Genomic DNA, 19,519 nt, shown 5'->3' on the forward strand with positions numbered 1-19,519 from the left:
GAATGTAACTACCCTCAAGATTGTTTGAGTAGCTGGATATTTGAGTTGTTACAAATGTGCTTCCCACCTCCCCCTTCTCCCCGAGACTGGGCAAAAGTTTAAAAATCTTTTCTTCCCCTCATCCTTGATAGGAAAAGTTTCCACATAGCATTAGTCATTTCTTAATCATTTCTCAGTTTGGGCTCAGCGTTGGAGACGCCTCAGAAATCTTTCTAACTACTCTGTGGGCCTGGGATTGACGATGAAAGAGAAGACTTTGTGCCAGGGCTGCTAAACTGAGTTCTACTGGATACATATTTGCTTTCCAAGAAGGATAAATGTGACAAATGAGCAGTTTCATGAAGAAATTCTATGGCTTAGGATGATCACATGCAGAAACATTGCAGGCACAGCTGGAATTAAAGACCTTTTCTTTAGGGCTGAATCAAAGTAGTTTAGCATTTGTCCATCCTTTCTATATTATAACATTTACGTGGGCCTTATGTGAAATAGGTAGTTTGGTTTGGGAAGTTGCAATGAACAGAGTCTTGTTAGTAAGTCCCGGTTCCCTTCAGAGACTAACAGGAACATAGAGAACTTGTGTACTGAAATTCTCATTCTTGGCAGTAATGAGACCTTTTTCACGTTAGTTTATTGGTATTTGACCTCCAGTGTTTCCAGCTTTGTGCGTAAAACTACTGAGAAGATTGGCACCCTTCATGCAAGCCCTGATCTGAAAGTGAGACAAGAACCTAGGGGTGATGAGCAGTCCTGTGAAGAGGATGTGAGTCCAGTCACTCGCCCAAAGGAGGAAGACACTGAGTAAGTTGTTGCTGAGAAGTCTGTGTAAATTCTAGAGGACATAGTTGTCAGTTTGAAGAGAGCCATAAACTACATTTTTTTTTTTAAAGAAGGCACACAGTAACTCTCTTCATTGTAGATTGTGTAGCTTATAAAAATTGTAAATACTGCAGAGTAAGTACTGGAAAATTACATCAACCAATAGCAAGTCTGTTGAGACGGATTTTTTTTGTGTGGCCATGCTGTGCAGCCTGCAGGATCTTAAGTTCCTTGATCAGATGTCAAGCCCATGTCCCCTACAGTGGCAGCAGAGTCCTGTCCCCTGCAGTGGCAGCAGAATCCTAACCCCTGGACCGCTAGGAAAGACTTCCTGAGACAGAATTTTAATCGAGCGCCTCTTCTGTCTTTCCCCTGAACAACTTCCCCCACCTCCAGATCTCTTCAAACGTCTAGGGTGTTAACAAAGGTATTAGAATAGGATGACCAGGGATCGAGGCCTTGTTCTGATTCTGCTTCTGACTAGCACAGTGATGTTGGTGAGTAATGCTCTCTGGCTGTGAGACAAGAGCTTTGGCATTGATGATGTTGTGTATCTTCCAGTGATATGCTGGTGGCATAGTCCTTGTGTTGTAGAGTTACAGCAGAGCTCTTGGACTGGCACAGTGTATCTTATCTTTTCTCCTCCTTTTCTCATAGTTCAGGTGATCTGGGCATTGGAAGTATACAAGCTCAGCATCATCAGGAACTGAGATAGACTCATGGCGTGAGTGTGTATTGGACAGACAGATGGGATAAAAGGGCGTTACCTTTAGAGTAGCTTAGTCATGAAACCATATATATAAATGTCAGAAAAAAGTACAGATAGTGCTGTGGCATTTATATTTAAGGCAGCCCTCAGTCTGACCTGAGCCGACCTTTCCAGCCTCATTTCTAGCCACATCCTGCTGCTGCTGCTAAGTCACTTCAGTCGTGTCCGACTCTGTGCGACCCCATAGATGGCAGCCCACCAGGCTCCCCCAACCCTGGGATTCTCCAGGCAAGAACACTGGAGTGGGTTGCCATTTCCTTCTCCAGTGCATGAAAGTGAAAAGTGAAAAGGGAAGTTGCTTAGTCGTGTCCGACTCTTCACTACCCCATGGACTGCAGCCTACCAGGCTCCTCCGTCCATGGGATTCTCCAGGCAAGAGTACTGGAGTGGGGTGCCATTGCCTTCTCCCCACAACCTTCTAAGCACTTGGAATTCTAGTCCCGTCAGAGAACGGGGCGTGGACACCTCACTGCTTTACTTCACGTCGTTTCTCTCACCTGCAGTGTTTTCTCCCCTTGTTTCCTAAGGCAAATACTACCTCCTTGGGCATCTTGATTGCCTGTGTGCTGTGCTAAGTTGCTCAGTTGTGTTTGACTCTTTGTGACCGCATGGGCTGTACCCTGCCAGGATCCTCCGTCCATGGGATTCTCCAGGCAAGAATACTGGAGTGGCTTGCATGCCCTCCTCCAGGGGATCCTCCTGACCCAGGGATTGAACCCGTGTCTCATGTCTTCTACAGGGGCAGGCGGGTTCTTTACCACTAGCCCCACCTGGAAAGCCCTCTTGATTGCCTAGTCAGAGTAATTATTCCTTTTTCTGTGCCCAGAGCACAGTGCTTATTCTGCTCTTTAGCATTTATTTTGTTCTCTCTGGTAATAGAGTTTTTTTTTTTCGTGCCTTTCTTTCTGCCTTGAGCTTACTCATCTTGAAGCCCTGGACCATTTTTTTTTATACTTGTCTGTTTGTTTCATATAACATTAAGTACAATAGGTACCATTTAGTGAGCACTTAGAAGTGTTTACCCAAGGAAGTTCTAATCCCCTGTAACTTTTTTCATACTTTTCTAGAGAAAAAGAAGAAATAACTAGTTGCCCTCCAGAAGAGGACAAGTTCCAAGAGCTCACAGTGGCAACAGCAGAAGCAATGTGAGTATTTGTGAATGAAGTTTTATAGTAAGTAAGAATGACTTTTTGAGATCATAAGTAATGGTCCTGGGACAGTATGGGGCAGAGATAGCTTCACTGGGCACTGGAATTCAAGAAGTAGTACTAAGTTAATGTTCTCTGTGTTGTGATTATACTAACATCATTTTTATTTAAAGAGTTGAAAAAAAATATTGAAAAGTAACATTTATTCAGATAAATAGTGTTGTCTGTGTTAGGCTTATTTAACATGAAACAATTTGTTTTTGAAAAGCCACATAAAATGTAAGTTTCATACTTGTCTGTCTTGTATAGGACCAAGCTACAGGACCCACTGGTTTTATTTGAACCGAAGTCCCTGAGAATGGTTTTACAGGAGTGGCTTTCACAGTTAGAAAAGACATTTGCCATGAAGGACTTTTCAGGCATTTCAGATACTGGCAGCTCATCCACGGAATCAAACCAGGATATGCTATTGCTTGATGAGTCAAAAAAGGGAATATTAGATGAAGAATATGAAAAAGAAGAAAGGGACTCTTCAGGCAATGAAGAAACTATTGATCAAATAGCATGTGAATCTGTAAATAGTCTGAGGGAGCCCTTGGATAATGACGTTTTCCAAATATGTTCACCTTGGAGTATAGCAGACAGTCTTCAGAAGGATCTGGCTGAATTGACAACATTGTGTTTGGAACTGAGTGTATTCAGTTCTGAGATCAAAAGTACCAGTGGGCATGGCGACCACACTCTGCAGCAGTGCTCTCTTGAAATGCTGACTTGTCAGTTCCTAAAGAAGTACTTTTTTCTTCTGGATTTGAAAAGAGCAAAGGAGAGCGTCAAGCTGAGTTACCCTAAAAGTCCTTGTGTTTGGGATACTTTTATTGAAGGATTGAAAGGTAATAATCAGATTGCCTTACTAAAGATAAAAATTTGTATAGAGGTCAATAGCATGTTGACATGCTTAAGTTTAAAGAAAAATATAGAAGTAGAAATCATCTCTGTTCTGGTAACCATCCATTTAGTTTTCTACTCAATTTAATTTTGTTTTCTGTTGAGATTGTTCCCTTTTTTAAGAAATTGATCTACAACTCAATTTAGTTTTAAATAGTTCTTGCAGCTATTATAAGAAATTGGTTTTATTTTTCTCACAGTCATTGAGAAAATGATATAGCAGTGTTGGAAAAGTTGGATTTAAGCAAAATTTCATAAATGCTGATATGTGAAAACCAGAAAATCCCTAACATAACTTACTGATAGAGAGATAGTATGTCTTGTTTATTAAGTACTTACATGTGCTGGTTATTAACGCTAAACCCTTTTCTGGCATCGTTTCATTTCTTTCTTCCAACACTTGGAGTGGATGGTGGCATTCTCTTTAGTAGGTGAGGAAAGTCAGGCCCAGAGAGCTCATAATAGCTGAGTAGGCTCAAGTGCTCTGATACTTCATAATAATGCAGATAGAGAGTTTATTTCTTGCTAATATATCCACCCAGGACAGACGTTCCAAAAGGTGGATTAGGGATACCAGTTCTAGAAAAAAAATTAAGGAATTTGACATTAATGGTACATATGTACTAGGTATATATACTATATAGCTTATATATGTAATATGGTTAACACTTGTAAAAAGGCTTTTTCAATAGTAATAGTCACTTATATATTGGTTATCTGTTCCTTTGTCTTATTGAATATGCTTTGCCTCCCAGTTTGATTTTAAGGTTCTTAAAAGCAGAGATTGTCTCTCTTGTGTTTTTTGTCTTTCCTGTGATGCTTTACAAATATTGTTGGGACTTGCACACAGTAGGTAGAGGACTAGTGATTGTTGATTAATATGTTCGTGAATTAAGTTTTTTCAGCTGCTATGAGATGAAGGGAAAAGGGTGTGCTTTGTCTTTTAGAAATGGTGAGTTCTAGTCCTACACATATAAAGATGGAAGAAGGAGACCTTCCAACAAGATTAAAGTTATTGGAGGACTCGGTTCCTTTTGACAGTCCTTTGTTGATTGCGTATACTGCCCGGTGAGTGGTCCTATATGTTGTTCATATGCATTAAAGCCCAGGCATTTTCTTGGTCTTAGTCTCTAAAGTTTTCCTCTATCACATGTTGAGCAGCTTCTTGTTAGTATATTTATTTTCATTTCTAATAAATATGTAGATAATGTAACCAAGTTGTATTATCTTACTGAAGTTGGAGACTAATGTGTTTTGTTTTTAAATGCAGATTGTATGAGAAATTTGGAGAATCAGCCCTTCGATCCTTAATCAGGTTTTACCCATCCATTTTGCCTTCAGATGTCATGCAACTTTGTCATCGTAATCCTGTTCAGTTTTTGGCCTATTTAGACAGTCTGGTGAAATCAAGGCCCGAAGATCAACGGTGAGAAGGAAAGAATATTTGCACTCTCTTTTTTTATAAAGACTTTCCTTTCCTTTGTGGCTCAGCTGGTAAAGAATCCACCTGCAACGTGGGGGACCTGGGTTCGATCCCTGAGTTGGGAAGATCCCCTGGAGAAGGGAACAGCTACCCACTCCAGCATTCTGGCCTGGAGAATTCCATGGACTGTATAGTCCATGGTTTCGCAAAGAGTCGGACAGGCCTGAGTGACTTTCACTTTCCCTTGATAGAGCATTGTTTCTCTCATATAATCAGTTGAAACCTGTTTATTGTTAACTGCCACAGAGTTGAGGTACCTGTTGTAGAAGAGGAGGATTTTGGCAATCATGTACCCTCTTTCACAGATCACAGTACGCATCACACATGTGCCCCTAACCACACTTCTCTGTCCTGCCCCTCTCCCTCTCAGAGAGTCTCAGATCAACAGTGTGAAGTTAAACTTCTGCTTCAGGGCCTAGGCCAAGACTGATAAGCTTCCTTGCTATCCCTGCCAGTGAGTGGATTTTCTGCCACCTTTTTGTGATGATATCCCAGCTTTCTGTGGGTGGCTCTCAGTTCCAGCTCTCTCAGCTTCTTTGGGCTGAGGCCTCTTTTCCTATCTCTCCATGGCAGTAAATACATATGTCCCTAGATTATTGAGAATGGCAACTTCCCCTCTCCCCTTTTCTGATTGGTTCACATTTGATATACTAGTATTTCTTTCTTTCTTTCTTTCTTTTTTTTGGCTCTTTGGTGTTTTCCTTTTTATCTTGAAGCTCAGCTGTTCACTTAAAAGGCTATTAGACTTTCACCAGCACTTCTATCCGTTTTGTAGCAGGTTTTTCAAGTTGTTTCATCCACTATATTGATCCCTTAATAACATTCTCGTCACATCTGCACATTTTATCTTTCCTTTCTCCACATGAATATTGGTAATTTTCCTCTCCACGTTTTCTTAGGCCATCCTTCCTTGAGTCCCTTCTACAACCAGAGTCTCTAAGGTTGGATTGGCTGCTGTTGGCTGTGTCCCATGATGCTCCCCCAAGCACCAGCACTGTGGATGATGACGGAAACCCCAGGTACAAAGGATCATTTCTAAGCTTGGTGTCCTTTGGAATGGAACTAGTTTATTCACATAGAGCATTCTGGGCTTGCTTTAGGAACAGCTGTGGAAGAGAGGTACCCAAGTCATGTTAGTAATCAGACTGAATGTACTGCCTAGTAGTTCTGAACATTTGTTTTGAGTCACAGACCCTTTGAGAATCTGATGATTCCTGTCAGAAAAATATACATTCATGGAGCATTTTGCACATGATTTCAGAGAATTAAACTTGGCCTCTGAAACTCTTCCATGGACCAACATTAAGAACTTGGTGATTAAACTTGTGTTAGAGGGAAAAGTGTGTGTGTATTTGTGTGTTTTCTTCCTAGAAATTTGCCAAGGGATTTCTAGACAATACGTAACCTAGGAATTTTTTTTCTTTTTTTTTTTAAATTGTGAAAGTAAAATAACACCTTTATAGGAGACTTGGAAAATACAGAACAAAGTTACATATAGTTCCACTGTATGTTACAGTTATTTTTTAGTTGGAGTTTCCATATCAAACTCGGAATAATTAATAGAATGAATAGAAAAGTAGAAGGATTTAGTAGACCTGAAAAGCACTATGAACCAATTCAACATAGTTAAGATTTATACAATTTTCACACAACAGCAGCGTATAAATTCTGTTCAAATTCCAAAAGATTATAAACCAGGAGACAGTGGAACATATCCAGGGACATAAAACAAGGTGCCAAAATTTCATGGTCTAAAGGTATTGAAATCATAAGAGTCTGTTCTCTTATCACTGTGAAATTATGTTAGAAAGCAATATCAAAAGATATTTGAAAATAACCCATGTATTTTCAAGTGCAATGTCACATTTATTGAGAGAGATTTTTCACTCAGCCATTGAAAGCCTTAATAAAGTTAAAAGACAGAAAAGACATAGATGGTGGTTGCAGAGGAGAAGCACTTAATGAGAAATTAATATAAAAATGAGAAATTAATATCAAGGATACTTTAAAAGCCCCATGTATTTGGAAATTAAATGTCCACTTTGGAATGATGGGTGTATCTAAGAATCTGTAACAAGGAAAATTAAAAAACATTTGTAACAGAACAAAAATGAAAAGAATTTATCAGAATTTGTTGCATGCAGCTGAAGCTGTTCAGTGCAACCAAATATAATATACAGTCTCGAATAAGGTATTTGGAAAACCCAGAATTCATAAAAAATACATATTGATGCTTGTAATATATCAGATATGTTCTTTATGTTTTCTTCCTAAAGAAACTTTTTAAAAGTTCCCAAAATGCCTGTCTTACTTGCCTAGAAAAAAGGTCTGGAAAGATATAAAATGGCTATCTGTGAATGATAGAATTTTGAATTTTCTTTTGATTTCTAAAATGTATAATTAAAAAAAATAAACAGATATTTGTCATAGGAAAGACAGCGATTTTAATGTTTTGAAAGCCAAGTAGAAATGTTTGAAAAATATAATGATGGAAAGAATATAATTAAACTTCTATTCTTACCTGTTAGCTGATGAATAAGCATTTTTGTGGAGTTTATTTCCTATCTAATTTACTGATATTTTTTCAATTCTCAGGCCTCATTCCCACTTGTTTTCCTGGGATTACAGTCAGCTCATCCTTCATCTGATTAAACTTCCTGCAGATTTTACAATGAAAGAGAAAATGACTGACATCTGTAGGTCTCATGGGTAAGTGAGAATTTTCCTAGAAGCTGAAGTTAAGGTTAGAGTCATTTTAGTTAATAACTTTGTAGTGAAGGGACTGAAGGTATATGCTTTGTCATTTATTTTTTGGCTAAAGTGCTTTTCTGTTTTAAGTGCTAATAAGCATCTTTTTTTTTGTTTTAAATTTTGAGCACATTTTATTTTGTGTGTACATGAGACTGGTCCTTGCTTGTCCCTCTCTCCCCCTTCTGCTTAGCTGGTCACTCCAGTTCTCAGGTGTGTTTAGTTAAGTACCAGGCTGTGTGATACAAGTTGTAATTGATACAGTTTCTGGGAAGGGAGAGATCAGAATGGGCTCAGTAGAACTTCTGGTGAAGGACTCAGGGAGGAGGTGAGACATGGAGGTAAGCCCTAAGAATGGGGAGGGTTTGTATTTAAAAATGAGCCAGGTAGAGGGCAGGTCAACTGAGACAAACAGCAAGATCAAGGCCATGAAAACTGACATGGCTTTTTATCGGTGCATAGTTCATAAAGTAGTAGGCACTTGATGCATATTTGTTCATTGGTAATGAGGGATGAGACTGGCCAGGTGGTAGGTCATGAGATCATATAGGACCTTGAAAGGTGGTTAAAAAAATTTATGATCAGCGGAGACCCTTTTAAACTTTTTGGTACAAAAATGCATGACAAATGAAGGCTTCTGGTTCATACGTGAGAAAGATTGGAGACAAGAAATAAAGGCCAGCTAGGAACCTGGTGGAGTATGACTGAATTGATTCCCGGGCAACAGGAGGGGCATGTCAAAGGAACACACAGTGGGAGCTGTAGGTACTAGTATAGGAAGTGAGGAAGCGGAGAGTCAAGGAGAGCTGCCAAAGTTTGCATGTTTGCGGAAGAAATATGCTCGTTTTGTATTAAACCTTAAAGTTTATAAAGTATATAAGCTTAAAAGTCTGATAGTTGGGGCTTGGCTTTGAGTGCATGCTTAGTCGCCCAGTTGTGTCTGACTGTGTGTGGCCCCATGGACCATAGCCTGCCAGGCTCCTCTGTCTATGGCATTTCCCAGGCAATAACACTGGAATGGGTTGCCGTTTTCTCCCCTGGGGGTTCTTCCCAACCCAGGGATTAAACACAAGTCTCTTGCATTGCAGGCAGATTCTTTACTGTCTGAGCCACCAGGGAATTAGTATTTATCACTAACTTTAATTTTTGTTTTCTCATAAGTGCTCTAGTTTCTGAGGGAATGAAAGTATTCTAAAAATATTTTATCACGCTGTCCAATATGGTAGCCACTAGTCACATGTGGCCATTAAGTCCTTGAAATACGTATTGGTCAACTGAAGAACTGGCTTTTAAATTTACTGAGCGACTTCACTTTCACTTTTCACTTTCTTGCATTGGAGAAGGAAATGGCAACCCACTCCAGTGTTCTTGCCTGGAGAATCCCAGGGACGGGGGAGCCTCATGGGCTGCCGTCTATGGGGTCGCACAGAGTTGGACATGACTGAAGCGACTTAGCAGCAGCAGTAGCAGCAGCAGCAGGGACTTCCCTGGCAGTCCAGTGGATGAGACTCTGTGCTTCCAAGGTGCAGGGAGCATGGGAGCCATCACTAGTTGGGAAACTAAGATCTCACATGCCTCAGGGCACAGCCAAAAATAAATAAATGTAAATAGCCACACGTGGCTAATATTACTGTGTTGGACGGCACAATGCCATATACATTCACTGCCTTTTATTCTTCTCACCAACTTTGGTCTCTTTAAAGTTTCTGGCCTGGATATCTTATTCTCTGTTTGGAGCTGGAGAGAAGAAGAGAGGCCTTCACCAACATTGTGTATCTGAATGATATGAGCTTGATGGAAGGGGACAATGGTATGTAAATTCCAATTGGTTACTCTTGGTTATAGTATTTTAGAAATCACTACAGACTTTGTGGTAAAGAAATGTGGTAAACATTTCAGTGATCATATTCTTTATTCTAGCTACTTGTCAAATTTGTGGAGTTTTTTTGATCTTTACTACTTGGTATATCGTGAAATCCTAACTAGAAATAAACTGCAGGCAACTTTTCTATTTCATGAGTGCCTAATGTGTGAGGCATTCTACTAGATGCTTTTCCATCTAGTTTAAATGAAATAACAAATCTGTGGTATAGTTACTACTACTACTATTTTACAGAAAGTATAATTGAGGCTCAGAAAAAGGACAGTTAGTTTCCCCACAGTCATACAATTGGTTACTGCTGGAACTGATGTTCAGGCCAGGTCCAACCATCTCTAAAGCTTGTGCTCAGGTTTTTTTCTCTGCATCATGTTGCCTTTTTACACAGCCCAAATTTAGAGATCATTAAGATGAACTTAGAGTAGCAGTCAGATTTTCCTAAGCCTTTACAAGTATTCAGGTACTTTTTTTTTTTTTTTAAATTTTCATCAATTCAGTACAGATAAAATGACAGGAGGCCAGGATTTTGACACTTTGAAGTCTGAGAGTTTATCCTACACTCAGAGAGGTGATCTTGGTCTGATTTGTAGTGTTGCTTTATTCATCTCAATGCAGAGATACCCACAGCATGACATCAGGATCCTTCATGTAGCAACGTGACCTACTGGCTTTTTCATTTCAGCGCTGTTGGTATAGAAGAAGGAAAGTTAGAACCGAGCAAAGAAACCAGGTGACTGGCAAGCGTTAGCTTCAGATGTCCCACTATAGCCATAGTAACTGAAAATATCACCTAAAATTCTTCTATCCAGATAAAAGTACTCTTAATGTTTTGGTAATATAATAATAATAATAGCTATTCTCACCCTTGGTATATTGAATGAGGGTCTTTTCTTGACATTTCTCTCTCCTAACTCATTTAATCACTTTAAAGCTAGTTGATCTTACTGCCCAGTATATATCTCGTAAGTTTTTCCAATTAAAACTTTTTTATTGAGATAACATTGTTTTATTACATTATATAAGTTTTATGTGTACAACGCTTTTCACTTTTTTGTAGTCTATAGAATGGTCACTGGTAAAAATGCACTTTCCATCCGTCATCAAGTTTATTCCGTTTACCCACTTGACCCTGCCCTGGCTCCATCCCCTCTGGTAACCACTGCTCTCTCCTCTGCAGCTGCATGTTTGTTTTTGTTTGGTTTGTTCATTTATTTTATTGTTTTTTTGTTTTGTTTTGTGTATTCCACCTGTGAGTGAAATCATGTGGTGTTTGTCTTTGTCTGACTTATTTCACTTAGCATAATAGCCTCAAGGTCCATCTATGTTCCACCAGTGGCAAGATTTCTTCTTTTTTTTTAATGGCTGAAAAGTATTCCGTCGTCTGTGTGTGTGAATCACATCTTCTTTATCCATTCATCTATTGAGGGGCACTTCGGTTGATTCCGCATCTTGGCTATTATGAAGAGTGCTGCGGTGAGCACAGGGGTGCATGTATCTTTCCCAATTAGTGTTTCCATCTTCTTTGGATAAATATTAGAACAATATTATGGGATTGCTGGATCAGCTGGTAGTTCTATTTTCAGGTTTTTGAGAGACCTTCCTGTTTTTGACAGTGGGTGTGTCAGTTTACCTTCCCAGCAGTATACAGAGTTCCTTTTTCTCTGCATCCTTGCCAGTATTTGCTATTCGTAGACTTTTTGATGATAGCTATTATGTGTGAAGTGGTATCGCATATGGTTTTGATTTGCATTTCTCTAATAATCAGTGATGTGTAACATCTTTCCACGTGCTTTTCACGTGTATGTCATCTGTGAGGAAACGTCTATTTAGCACCTTTGGCCAGTTTTTCATCTGGTTGTGTATTTTTGGTTATTAATCCCTTACTGTTTTAAATATCTTCTCTCATTTGGTAGATCATCTTTTCATTTTATGTTTGGTTTCTTTTGCTGTGCAGAAGCTTTTTAGTTTGATGTAGTCCTATTTGCTTATTTTTGCTTGTTTCCCTTGCCTGAGGTGACCTATCTAGAAAGATATTGCTAAGTTGATGTCAAAGAGAGCTGTGTCTGTGTTTTCTTCTAGTTTAATGGTTTTGAGTCTATTTAAGTCTTTAATCCATTTGGAGTTGGTTCTTGTGTATGGTGTGAGGTAGTGGTCTATTTTTTTTGCCTCATGCAAAAAAATGTCCCCAACACCATTTATTTAAGACACTATCCTTTCTCCATTGGATGTTCCTTGTTCCTTTGTTTTGTATTAATTGCCCATACATGTATGGGTTTATTTCTGGACTCTCAGTTTTATCCCATTGATCTATCTATCTGTTTTCTGCCACTACCATGCTGTTTTGATTACTATGGTTTTGTAATATAGTTTGAAATCAAGGCATGTGATATCTCCAGCTTTGTTCTTTTCATTCAGGATTGTTTTGGCTATTTGGTGTCTTTCATGGTTACATATAAATCTTAGAAATTTTTGTCTTATTACTATGAAAAAATGTTTGTGGGATTTCAGTAAAGATTGCATTGAATCTATAGCATGCTTTGGAAGTATGGACATTTTAACAGTATTAATTCTTTCAGTCCCTGAGCAGGCTGGATCTTTCCGTTTATTTGTGCCTTCTTCAGTTTCTTTCAACTTTGTCTTATAGTTTTCAGTGTACAGGTTTTTCACCTCCTTGGTTAAACCTATTCATAAATATTTTATTCTTTTCGTTTTCATTGTAAATTGAGTTGTTTTCTTAATTTCTTTTTCTGCTAGCTCATTGTTAACGTATAGAAATGCAACAGACTTAAAAAAATTTTTTTATTTAGTTACTTTTAGCTGTGCTAGGTCTCCACTGCTGCATGGCTTTCTCTTTGTGGGTTTCTCTTGTTGTGGAGCACAGGCTCTAGGTGCCCAGGCTTCAGTAGTCGGCAGCATGTGGGCTCAGTCGTTGCATCTCTCGGACTCTGGAGCACAGTACAGGCTCAGGAGCTGTGGTGCATAGACTTAGTTGCTCTGTGGCATGTGGGAACTTCCTGACCCAGGAATCGAACCCTCAACTCCGTCATTGACAGAATCCATGGATTCTTTACCACTGAGCCACCAGGGAAGCCCCTGCAACAGATGTTTGAATGTTGATTTGTACCCTGCAACTTTATTCATTTTTTATTTCTAATAGTTCTTGTCTTCAGGGTTTTCTGTATATAAAATTACGTCATCCACAAATAGTGAGTTTCACTTCTTCCTTTCCAACTTGGATGCCTTTGATTTCTTTTTCTTGCTCTACTGGAAGAGAATGATAAGAGTGGGCATCCTTAAATATAAGCAAGGTGAAAAGACAGCCTTCTGAATGGGAGAAAATAATAGCAAATGAAGCAACTGACAAACAACTAATCTCAAAAATATACAAGCAACTTCTGCAGCTCAATTCCAGAAAAATAAACGACCCAATCAAAAAATGGGCCAAAGAACTAAATAGACATTTCTCCAAAGAAGACATACGGATGGCTAACAAACACATGAAAAGATGCTCAACATCACTCATTATTAGAGAAATGCAAATCAAAACCACAATGAGGTACCACTTCACACCAGTCAGAATGGCTGCGATCCAAAAGTCTGCAAGCAATAAATGCTGGAGAGGGTGTGGAGAAAAGGGAACCCTCCTACACTGTTGGTGGGAATGCAAACTAGTACAGCCACTATGGAGAACAGTGTGGAGATTCCTTAAAAAATTGCAAATAGAACTACCTTATGACCCAGCAATCCCACTGCTGGGCATACACACCAAGGAAACCAGAATTGAAAGAGACACATGTACCCCAATGTTCATCGCAGCACTGTTTATAATAGCCAGGACATGGAAACAACCTAGATGTCCATCAGCAGATGAATGGATAAGAAAGTTGTGGTACATATACACAATGGAGTATTACTCAGCCGTTAAAAAGAATTCATTTGAATCAGTTCTGATGAGATGGATGAAACTGGAGCCGATTATACAGAGTGAAGTAAGCCAGAAAGAAAAACACCAATACAGTATACTAACACATATATATGGAATTTAGGAAGATGGCAATGACGACCCTGTATGCAAGACAGGGAAAGAGACACAGATGTGTATAACGGACTTTTGGACTCAGAGGGAGAGGGAGAGGGTGGGATGATTTGGGAGAATGACATTCTAACATGTATACTATCATGTAAGAATTGAATCGCCAGTCTATGTCTGACGCAGGATGCAGCATGCTTGGGGCGGGTGCATGGGGATGACCCAGAGAGATGTCATGGGGCGGGAGGTGGGAGGGGGGTTCATGTTTGGGAACGCATGCAAGAATTAAAGATATTAAAATTTAAAAAATAAAAAAAAATTAAAAAAAAAAAAGAAAAGAAAAAAAGAGTGGGCATCCTTGTCTTGCTCCTGATTTTAGAGGACTAGCTTTCAGTTTTTCATCATTGAAAATGATATTAGTTGTGGATTTGTCATATATGGCTTTTTTATGTTATGTTCTTTCTATGCTCACTTTATTGAATTTTTTAAATCATAAATGGGCATTGAATCTTGTCACATGCTTTTTCTGCATCTATTGAAATGATCATATGGTTTTCATCCTTGATTTTGTTAATGTGGTGTTCATGTGAATTGATTAGTGGACACAACCCTCCTTGCATCCTTTGACGTGTGGGATCTTAGTTCCCTGACTAGGGAACTAAGCCCGTGCCCCTTGCATTGGAAATGCAGAGTCTTAATCACTGGATCACTGAAGAAGTCCTTCTTTTTTAGAATTTTAAACTCTTTGTAAAGTATTCCTCTGTTCATTCAGTTTTTCCACTCTGTTCACTTTTATTCCTGAGTTCATTGAACTGCCTCTCTGTTTTGCTCTTTTTTTGTAGCTCTTTGACTTTCTTCATGAAGGCTGTTTTGAATTCTCTTATCAGTTAGCTCACAATAATCTGTAACTTTAAGTTAGGTTACTGGATAATTGTCGTTGTCCTTTTGTGATAAAGTGTTTCTATGGTTCTTCATGATGTTTGATGAAATTGTTCCTCTGCTGGCAAGTAACCTCTCTGCTTGATTCTGCTAACACAATAGGTTAGAAACTAGAGGCCTTTCCTTTGTCTTCCAGCAGATGGCGCCTTAGCACACGTTTTGGGTCTCTCTCGCCTCAGCTGCTTCTGTTTATGCTTGAAAGTCCGCACTTGGTGCCCTCCACGTCTGACTGCCCTGTGGCGTTTATTATCACTTGTTCTACCTGTGGGGCCATGGATGCCTTACTTCTGCCAGTGTTGCTGGCATAGCCGCCTGGCGCACCTCCTGCTCAGGGTCCCTTGAGTGGCAGGCTCCACTGCTATTGTGGAGGAGGCGGGGAGTAGAGCGGGGTAGCCGTGTCCAGTGTCCTAAGATTCCTGGGCTCTGCGGCTTCGGGGGTGACTGGAGCGTGTGCGCCGCCTCCCCCGCTCCTCCAACCTCTCTGGGGCTGGAGGTCTGGGCGCTGCGGGCCCCATCTCTATTGTTCCCTCGATTCTGCCGCCTCTCTGTGTTCCCGTTCACCACCTTTAGTTGTGCATTTGTGTGGGAAATTCTCTAGTGTCTCGGTGTGCTGGACACAGGCACCTTTGTGGTGTGAATGTTTATGTAGGATGAATGGGGGAGACAAAGGTAGCTTTTCGCTCTACTATGTTACTGAGGCTCAGAATGGTTCTTTTAAAGAAAAATTGGGTTATGTGGCTCTCCTCCTTCAAACTCCTTACACTTGACTCGAAGTCTAGATTCTTAGGCTGGTCCCTTATGGCCTGGCCCTGTCATCTCATTCTCAATCCTCACCACCACCTTTGAGTTCCTTGAAATCACCTAGTTTCTTCCTGTGTCATCTTCCATGTTTCCTTGATCAGAAACATAAGCTCTTTCGCTCCTCCTTCCCAACACCTTCCCTGCATGTATGTCACATGCATGTGGGTCATATGCACACACGTGGTAAACTTGTCTCATTTTTCAGCTCTTTGCTTAAATGTCACTCTCATAGAGCCCTCCTCTGATCCTCAAAAAAAGAAAAAAAAAACTGTCCAAAACTTGGTAGTCTCTCAGATGGCTCTTTGATCTTTTCCTTTATAGCAAGCACTGAGCACAATTTATAAGCGTAGATTTGTTAGCGTGTTTACTAAGTTCTTTCTCCTTCACTAGACCATGAGCTCCGCAGCAGTGCAGGGCTCATCATGTCTGTTTCACATTCATATTCAGTGCCTAGCATGGAGTGTGCCCTGGGTTATTACTGCATGATCAAATGAAAGAATGTGGAGGCTAATTTCATGGCTTCTCCTTGTCTTGAGCTATTTATTCCACAAATATTCAGAAACCAGCTTTGTGTCGGGATGGTGAGATTATGTTCTTTTAATATTTTTATGTTTTGGTATGAGACATTTTTCCGAATGGTTTCTCCTGTAGGCAGGCAGAGTGCTCAGAGCCCACATTGTGTCTGTGTGTTTGAGTAGGTTGGATCCCAGAAACTGTGGAAGAGTGGAAGCTTCTCCTGCATCTGGTGCAGAACGCAAGCACAAAGCCAGCCCCCCAGCAGTCACCAGATGGGAACTTCAGCGATGGGCCTTCCCCTATCACTGTGGAGAATGTGGCCCTCCTGCTGGCTAAGGCCATGGGCCCAGACCGGGCCTGGTCGCTGCTCCAGGAATGTGGTTTGACCCTGGAGCTGTCAGAGAGGTTTACCAGAACCTGCGATATCCTGAGAATTGCCGAGAAGAGGCAGAGGTAATTAACGTCTGTCTGTCCTGCCCTGTCCACAGGCACTTGGGGAGTGTAGAATCCCACAGATTTTCAGAGGGGACAGGACTATATTGATCACATAGTCCCAACCCCTCACAGATGGGGGGACACAGACTTCTCTGTTGACTTAGGTGATTAAGAGAAGAGGCTAAAGTAATACTTCGTTCATAGTCGTGACAAAGACACTTGTAGGTCAATGTGAATACCCAAATATGATGTATAGTCAGTTCTTGAAGAATATTATTTGTACCGCATGCCTAATACCTGCTGTGCAGGAGACCAGGGTTTGAGCCCTGGGTCGGGAAGATCCCCTGGAGAAGGGAATGGCAATCCACTCCAGTATTCTTGCCTGGAGAATCCCATGCGTGGAAGAGCCTGGCGGGCTACAGTCCTTGGGGTTGCAAAGAGTCGGACATGACTGAGTCACACACACACACACACACCTAATCATCTCAGTCCATTTTTAAGTAGTTGGTTCAGTAGTGTTAATATATTCGTGTCATTGTGCAATTAATTTCCAGAACTTTTTCATCTTACAGAACTGAAACTGTCCCCACGATTCCCCCTCCTCCCTCTGCCCGCTCCCTGGCAAGCACTGTTCTTTCTGTCTGGGACCATAGTGTGTGTCTTTTTGTGGCTGGCTTATTTCGCTTAACATAATGTCCTTAACTGTGTTGCAGCATTTGTCAGAGTTTCCTTTTTTCTGGGACTGAGTAATATTTCGTTGTGTGTATATAACCACATTTTGTTTATCCGCTCATCTCTTGATAGACACTTGGGTTGCTTCTGCCTCTTGCTATTTTGAGTAATGCTGCTGTGAACATGAGGATACAAATCTCTCTTTGAGACCCTGCTTTCAGTTCTTTTGGGTGTATACCCAGGTGTGGAATTGCTGGATCAGATGGTACTTCTTTTTTTAATTTTTTGAGACACTCCTGGACTAATTTCCAAGGATCCCGCACCATTCTGCATTTCCACCAGTGACGCACAGGGGTTTCTGTTACTCCACACCCCCAGCAACACTAGTTATTACTATTATTTTTTGATAGTTAGCTATCCTAATGGGCATGAGGTAATACCTCATTATGGTTTTTATTTGCATTTTCCTAGTGATTAGTGGTGTTGAATACTTTTTCATATGCTTGTTGGCCATTTGAATGTCATCTTTGGAAAAGTACCTGTTCAAGTTTTTTGTCCATTTTTAAATTGCATTATTTGTTTTTTGTCATATGATTTCTTTACATGTTGTGGATATTAACCTCTGAGATACATGATTTGCAAATATTTTCCCTTATTGTATAGGACAAGGTGTCATATTCATAGGATGCCTTTTCACTCTGTTTGTTTTGTCTTTTGATGCACAGAGTATCAGCTTTTTGAATCCTTTACTTCTGAAAAGAATGAACAATGACAACTAAATTTGCTTGTTTCTTTTCTTTGGGATTTCAGAGCCTTGATACAAAGCATGCTCGAGAAATGTGATCGGTTTCTCTGGTCTCAGCAGGCCTAGTGAAAAAGATGCAGCAGGGCATCACGACATGTTGAGAAAGACTGAGCTGTGCTCCTGAGCCTCCTGAACACACTTGTTCTTGAAGGAAAGGCCCCACCGGGGATCCCAGCACCTTTTGGGGAGCACCTTCATCCCGGTCTGTTACCTCTGCATTTGTGGCTCGATTTGTGACCTCAGTGTTTTTCAACCAAAGTTGGATTTTGAAAGGAATCAGTCCTTGTTTGCTAAAACAAAATGCTCTGGAAGGAAGCAGAATGTGAATATCCCCAGCTATGCAGCCCTTATGCTGGACAATAGAATTATTGGTTCCTTGTTGGTGGACTAGGGTGATTCTTTTCATGTCATGACTGCTATGCAGGGAGCAAAAGTTTCTCAACCTGGTCATATGAAGACATACCATGTAGTTGATAGAAATTGAATTCCTTTCTTTTCTTCTCTGGGATACTTGAGAAATTACCAAAGTAAGACCTGGTAGAATGTAATTAACACATAAAATAAGTGAAACACTGAAGATTCAAATTAAATGTAAAAATGAAAATTAATATTTTAATTGAGCTAATTTAGAATATATTTTTTTCTAGTACTTGATATTTTCTAGTTGAACCTATATAAAACTAATTCATTACTAGAGCTGTTTTACTCCAGTCTTTCCTAAATAAAGTAACCCAAAGGAATCATGCACTTTTAAAATTTGTTTTTTAAGGACCATGATACAGGCAGGCTGAGTATTGATAAAGACTATAGCAAGTGCTTGTGTTATTTAAGCCAAGTACTAGATTACCATTTTCAGGCTTCTGTGTGCTTAACACAGCATGTTTTATTAATAATAAATGTAAAATCTGATTTAAAATGTTACTTGATTAGAATGTAGACATGAGGTTCATTGTATGTAATTTTCAGGAGAGTGTGATATAAACTCAGCATGGAATAGGCAAAATGTTGTATACATTGAATGATTCACTTCTTTTTTTTTTTTTCATTTATAACACAGCCAGAGAACTAGAGACACAAGTTGCCGACAGTTTAGAGAGTTAATTCCTTCCTAACTGTTAGGAAATCCTAACAGTTTTGGTCACCGGTGTGTGGCAGGGTGTGTGTGTTGTGTGTTTCCCCACACCAAGGGATTCTCCAGTACCAGCTGAGTGTCCTTTCCACTCATCAGAAAGTCAGTTCAGAAATGGCATTGAATTCTGCAGGTTAAGCGCTCGTTTCCACAAAACTGCCAGCACCTAAGATGCCAGTCACAAGTCCAGGTTGTGCACTGTACGAGCGCCCCTCTTTTTATTGCACTTTGTTTTGTTGTTCTTTGCAGATACTGTTTTTTTTTTTTTTAAACAAATTGGAGATTTGTGGCAGCCTTCCATTGAGTAAGTCTATCAGTACAGTTTTCCAACAGCATTTCCTCACTTTGTGTCTCTGTCACATTTTTGTGATTCTTAAAAAATACAGAGTTTTTCACTATTA

The 19,519-nt window shown here is 40.0% G+C and overlaps 1 protein-coding gene across 13 annotated transcripts in view; it reads left to right on the forward strand.

The window, feature by feature from the left end:
- HPS5 (HPS5 biogenesis of lysosomal organelles complex 2 subunit 2) overlaps window positions 1-19,519 on the forward strand; it is a 45,687-nt gene extending 26,168 nt beyond the window's left edge. For 10 of the 13 annotated variants that reach the window (XM_069565061.1, XM_069565065.1, XM_069565063.1 and 7 more), the window contains 10 exons: window positions 652-801; window positions 2,656-2,733; window positions 3,046-3,626; window positions 4,629-4,749; window positions 4,952-5,107; window positions 6,064-6,183; window positions 7,760-7,873; window positions 9,616-9,722; window positions 16,260-16,530; window positions 17,995-19,519. In XM_069565061.1, the coding sequence (XP_069421162.1) occupies window positions 652-801; window positions 2,656-2,733; window positions 3,046-3,626; window positions 4,629-4,749; window positions 4,952-5,107; window positions 6,064-6,183; window positions 7,760-7,873; window positions 9,616-9,722; window positions 16,260-16,530; window positions 17,995-18,055 (1,759 nt within the window). In that variant the 3' untranslated portion in view covers window positions 18,056-19,519. Of the gene's footprint in view, window positions 1-651; window positions 802-2,655; window positions 2,734-3,045; window positions 3,627-4,628; window positions 4,750-4,951; window positions 5,108-6,063; window positions 6,184-7,759; window positions 7,874-9,615; window positions 9,723-10,406; window positions 10,791-16,259; window positions 16,531-17,994 lie in introns of those variants that run through there. The other 3 variants (XM_069565072.1, XM_069565073.1, XM_069565071.1) reach the window with 2 other exon arrangements.

This window comes from Ovis canadensis, chromosome 21 (genome assembly GCF_042477335.2).
Source record: "Ovis canadensis isolate MfBH-ARS-UI-01 breed Bighorn chromosome 21, ARS-UI_OviCan_v2, whole genome shotgun sequence".
NCBI classification, from domain to species: domain Eukaryota; kingdom Metazoa; phylum Chordata; class Mammalia; order Artiodactyla; family Bovidae; genus Ovis; species Ovis canadensis.